This window comes from Rhipicephalus microplus, chromosome X (assembly GCF_043290135.1).
Source record: "Rhipicephalus microplus isolate Deutch F79 chromosome X, USDA_Rmic, whole genome shotgun sequence".
Classification (NCBI taxonomy): Eukaryota; Metazoa; Arthropoda; class Arachnida; order Ixodida; family Ixodidae; genus Rhipicephalus; species Rhipicephalus microplus.
The window spans coordinates 149,357,073-149,362,445 of record NC_134710.1 but is presented as its reverse complement, the minus strand read 5'-3'; the positions used below and the strand labels follow the sequence as shown (position 1 = coordinate 149,362,445).

Genomic DNA, 5,373 nt, shown 5'->3' with positions numbered 1-5,373 from the left:
GAAACGTGCGATGCAAGTGAAAAGGCTCAAATATTGCGAGGGATGTGTAGGCAAAATGAATGGTGGTTGGTTTTGGCCTTTCAGTGATTGCGATAGCGCACACATTATACCTCGTATTTTTTTAATATGATGGATGCATTCATTTTGTGAGGACAGCACTCGAATTGATAACATAACTTCTGTGTAATACTTTAGCTGCTAAATTGACATTGCTTCGTCTTTCGTGTGCACTGCTCCAGCCCCTGAACCTTAAGGCCAGTGGCAACTTCGAAACAAAATAAAGAAAGAAGAAGCAATCCCGAGTACGATGAAAACAGTGGCTTAATGCCAAGATCAAGCTTGCAAAAGGGCCGCTTAATAAAGTCTACAGTTGTAGCTTGGTACCGTGTAGCTTTCCTCACTAATTGCACGAGGCCTTGCACAAACGAATTGCCCATTCTACTGTTCGCACGCTGATGGTGCTAATGAGCCATTTTAATCTTAAATAGCACCTCTGGAGATGCGACGTGAAACTATGCCCCACGAAATCCCCTCGTGTCATTGCGATAGCGCCTCTGTTTACGCTTGTAGTACGTACAGGCGAACATGTGGTCGGGTATGACAATGACAGTAAACGGCAACACGTAACGTAGAACAACTTCGCCGCTTCCGCTATGGGGAACGCGACCGGGTTTTTTTCCCATCGTGAGTGCGTGTAATGATGGCTTCGTGTGCTACGTGTGGATAGAGATGTTACATGAAGCGCTTTTGACAAACGTGGGATGTCACTAAAAAAGGGAGAAACCCGAAATCCGTATACTTTCAATGATTGACCCATGCTCGTTCAAAAAAGCCAAAATTTCGTAATGTCCATGTTATTCGTGCATGAGCTTGCTACATTTCTTGGATTATGCTTGCCGACTATATAAGATCCTATATGCCCCGTGAATCGCACCAATGTTCTGGACGTAATTTTTTCGTCACTCTAAGCGACCATAAACACAGGGGCTGTGAGAAGATACGATGCTTCTCTCTCTGATTTGCTTTCTTTTTCTATTTCCGTAGCTTGAAAGAATGCAAGAATAACTTGATTCTGCGTTTATTATCATTTTAACTCTGTTTGGACGAAGTTGCCTTTTTAATAACCACACGCAATCTGGTCTTCGTAAAGCCTCCATCGTCTAGAATAAATAGTCAATAAAAGTTCTTGGCACTTTGACCTTTCGAGGGCTTCAGTCCCCAGCACTACGGCGTCGTATAGCTGAGCATGAGGCCATGACTTGCATTTCCGATCATAGTGGTCAAACTTCAATCGCATATACACGCCATCACACAGCTGCTTCTGAATCACCCTTGCGTACGGAAGAGAGATGCCACAAGCAACGCACATACCATATTCTCCATTTCCTGTTCCAAAACCACTTTACCCCAGGCTTAGCACAAGTGCATTGAAAATATCGCCCGTTATGCTTGACGGTAGTGATAATATTTAGTTATTTTGTTTATTTTTATTTATTTATTTATTTCTTTATTTATCTGTATTGATAATGGCATTCCTCAACCGAAATCTCAATAAAAAACAGTTTGGTATTTCACGCTCATCGGAATAAAACCATGGTTGCAAAAATTTAAACTCGCTACCTCATTTCCAGTATATAGGACAACCTCACAGTGACGGCTGCTGGTTATTATAAACGCTAAGAATTGACATTAATGTCCTGTCCGTGTTTTCTAGCCCCTTCGTAGTCCCGATGCATCCGCATAAGGCATATTTCACTCCCACGGCTCCCGTGTTGCGCTCACACATTGTGAGGAAGTTCACGCACCGAATTGTAGTGGTAGCCTATCCATGAAAGCCTCCGTAACCCGAGGGCACGTGCTTCCCGTTGGCCGAGTGGTAGGGCGCAGCCGCCGGGTAGCTCGTCTTTGTGCCTGGCTCCTCGGTCTTGACCATTGCACGGAAGCCCCACTTGTCGGCGACGTACTCAACGCGCCGAGAGCGCCCGTCAGCGTCAGCCAGGTAGTAGGCCCCTTTGACGCCTCCGTATGCGGAACCGGACTCATGGCGACCATTGGCGGCTCCATAACCATTCGCGATGTTGTAGGCGAAGTTGTAGTTGCCGTAATCGTGCAAAAATGAGTAAAGTTTGCGGTCACATCAACTGCACGGTGCCATGGTTGCTTCTACCTATGTTTTATCTCGAACTCAATAAAAGAGGGGGGGGGGGAAGGAATTTAAAATTTAGATGCGGGAAAATGAATGAATCAGTCGTGAAGGGAATATAACACATGAACAACCCTAAGATTACATACGGCTGCATGGTTTATGTTGCTCTGCACGCAGTGAATGCGTGGTTCTTTTTGTTTGGCGTCTGTATTTTTGCGTAACACAATTCTCGACTAGCTTGGTGTCCTCTTTATAAATGACTTTCGCTATTGTTCATTCATAAGGCAAATTAACATTGGGGAAAAACTTGAAATGTACTTTAGCTAATTTCACGTATTGCAGTCAATCGTAAGTAATTAAAGACATCAAGAGAAAAAAAAAGTGAATTGTAGTAATTCAGAATAGTTACTAATCAGAGTAAGAACTGCAAAAATCTTTGACAATTTGGACGCGTAAAGACACACGAAACACAAGAAAAGCTAAAAAAACTTCGAGTAAATGCCCAAAAAAGAATAGCTCAAAAGTATACAAGAAGTCATCTTGAAATGTTATTTAAACCTAAGCAGCTTGAAAACCTCCTGTAGCTGTGCTAACGCCACGTTATTATACGGCTAGAAAACTTCTAACAAGAATTCTAAAAAAACGACTTTTTAGATTTTTAAAAGAACCTTTGTAAACGTTTACTATACTTATATTGTAAGAAACCTAGTAAACTTCTTGCCAAGATTCCAAAAGGACTTTTGCTGATATTTTAACACCTTCTTTAGACATTTTATTTTCATGCAAACCAGCTTGTTGAGCGTTTCCCATGGTTAATTTGTTGCATCATGTCAGCGTTTTACAATCAGGGCATTTAGCTGTTCACTGTTGGCCCCGCCATGGTGGTCTAGTGGCTAAGGTACTCGGCTGCTGACCCGCTGGTCACCGGATTGAATCCCGGCGGTGGCGGCTGCATTTCCGAAGGAGGTGGAAGTGTTGTAGGCCCGTGTACTCAGATTTGGGTGCACGATAAAGAACCCCAGGTGGTCAAAATATGCACGATAAAGAAGCCCAGGTGGTCAAAAATTTCCGGGGCCTTCCACTACGGCGTCTCTCATAATCAAATGGTTGTTTTGGGACGTTAAACCCCACAAATCGATCAATCAGCTGTTCACTTTTGAGACTGACAAGTAGGAAGAGCAACATAAATTGGCATCAAATTATTGCTGCCACTATTCTAACCAGCAAGATTGGTGCCATATCTGTTGAAAGAATTAATTAGTGACTGCCATCTATCATTACAATAATCGTTTTTGCTTAGAGACAAGACGGGCTTTTAAACGTCATCTCATTAATGTTTATGGTGTTGCCTGGAATGCATCATACTGCACTTCCAAAAGTAAATGCAAAATTTCAACAAATTTTGTTGCATACTTGTAACCTTTATTATATTATATTACCATGCCAATCGTTGGTCACTACTGTGTAAACCTTAAGTAACTTACCTGTTGGATTGGTCCTCTGTTAAAACTGCCCGTTGTGTTGTGTTTCTTGCTTTCATTTTGTAGTGCTTGTGTCAACAAGTGAAGTGTATTTCTTTACTAACCCTGTAACGGCCTTTGGCTAACAGTATCAATAAATAAATAAAAAAAATAAAATACAGACATACCAATGACTGCACACTTTGTCCCAAAACTTGCATGCTTTATAGTAATTATATTTATACAAAGCAATTGAGGTGCTGGCCAGATACTTGGTCCAGGAATCTGCACACATACAAAAGGCACAAACTTTTCTCTTCGAGCAGACTTATATCAGTGAAACAAAAATTAGCAGGCTAGCTTTAACAAACACATTATTGGCCCAGTAGTAAATATATGAAGGCAGAATATACGTTACAGCCAAAAAGCAGCAGTTAAACAATCGTTTTTTTCTCACCCAGTGCGCTTAAATTTAGGTATGTTAGAACCATGAGTAGTCGAAATTAATGGGTTTCTCCACAAATTTGTATTGAATAATCAAATTGTGGGTTTGGCAACACCCCGAGTTCTAATTCCATCCCAAAATACTCGCAAAAAAGACAGAGTGAAGTAGAAAACGCTACAGTATTCCAGAATGCCTTCTGTCAGTCATCAATAACAATGTTAAATATGGTTAGGTATCACTGTATAATGTTTCACATGGTTAGGTATTGGTAAAGTTAGGTAAGATTAGGTATGGCAGTAGAAAATCACTTGATTACACTTACGGCATTAAATTCGAGAATACAATGAAATAAGGTTACAAAAACGTTAAAACTAAATATTCAGTCAATATTACAGTGAAAATAAAACAATTCAACTGCTACAGCCTCATTGCAATGCAAAAAAGTTCAATTTCAAGTCACTAACTGCCGATTACGCAAAAATTAAACATGAGATAATACCTTAGAAAGCAGCATTGATACATTCAGAGACCTGTTTTGTGCTTGCAATAAAATTCAGCCCTAAGAACATAAAACTACCTTCGGAGATAAGTTATGTGTCCAGGGGGACACAAAGTAAGACAATAATGCTGTCAGCTGCCCAATCAATTAAGAATACCAAAACTTTGGCGCCTACAACAAGCGGGTACATTTGCTTTAAAAAGTTTGTGGCAGTTATGTTTTTACACACTCCCACTTTGAAAAATTCTTCGAGCATGTCGATGATCTGAGATATTCCGCCCGGAAGTTTATTTTGCTTTTCGTGATTACGCATGCAAGGCAGTGAGGATCAGCATAACATTACTCCCTGGTGGAACGAGCAGTCTGTGCTTGCTATCACCCGCCGGTAGTACAAAGGTAACCATTATAAGGCTTGTCTATGGCTTCAACCCATGGTCAGATTATATGCGGCACCTCAGGGAGTAAGTAGTAGCTGTGTGCTAGTGCTCACTGTCCTGCATGCATAATGATACAAGCCACAACTAAACTTTCCAGCGGGATATATGAGCACAGGAATGCCAGAATTCTTTGGACCTATGTAGAAATGTGACTGGCTCAAATATTTAATACGTGCATGGCCGCCTGCTGCAGTCACTAATAAGTTCATTATTGAATCTTATTTGAGGGCACGGCTGACAGTGATAATTATTGTTGCACATTGTGTTCCCCTGAACACTCAGGTATCTGAAAAGGAGGCTTTTACACACACAACCTAAAGCTCTGAAGTGTGGCAGTTTGGGCTAGTTGGTATGGCATGACGATAGCTATAGCGCGAGAAGAAAAC

At 41.2% G+C, this 5,373-nt stretch overlaps 1 protein-coding gene across 1 annotated transcript; it reads right to left on the bottom strand.

The window, feature by feature from the left end:
- Nucleotides 1–1,822: 1,822 nt before the first annotated feature.
- On the bottom strand, nt 1,823–2,137 carry LOC142775117 (uncharacterized; the record flags this gene model as incomplete). Its single annotated transcript, XM_075876461.1, has 1 exon — nt 1,823–2,137. A coding segment is annotated over one exon (315 nt), but the record flags the coding sequence as incomplete, so codon positions are not given.
- Between the last annotated feature and the right edge of the window lie 3,236 nt (nt 2,138–5,373).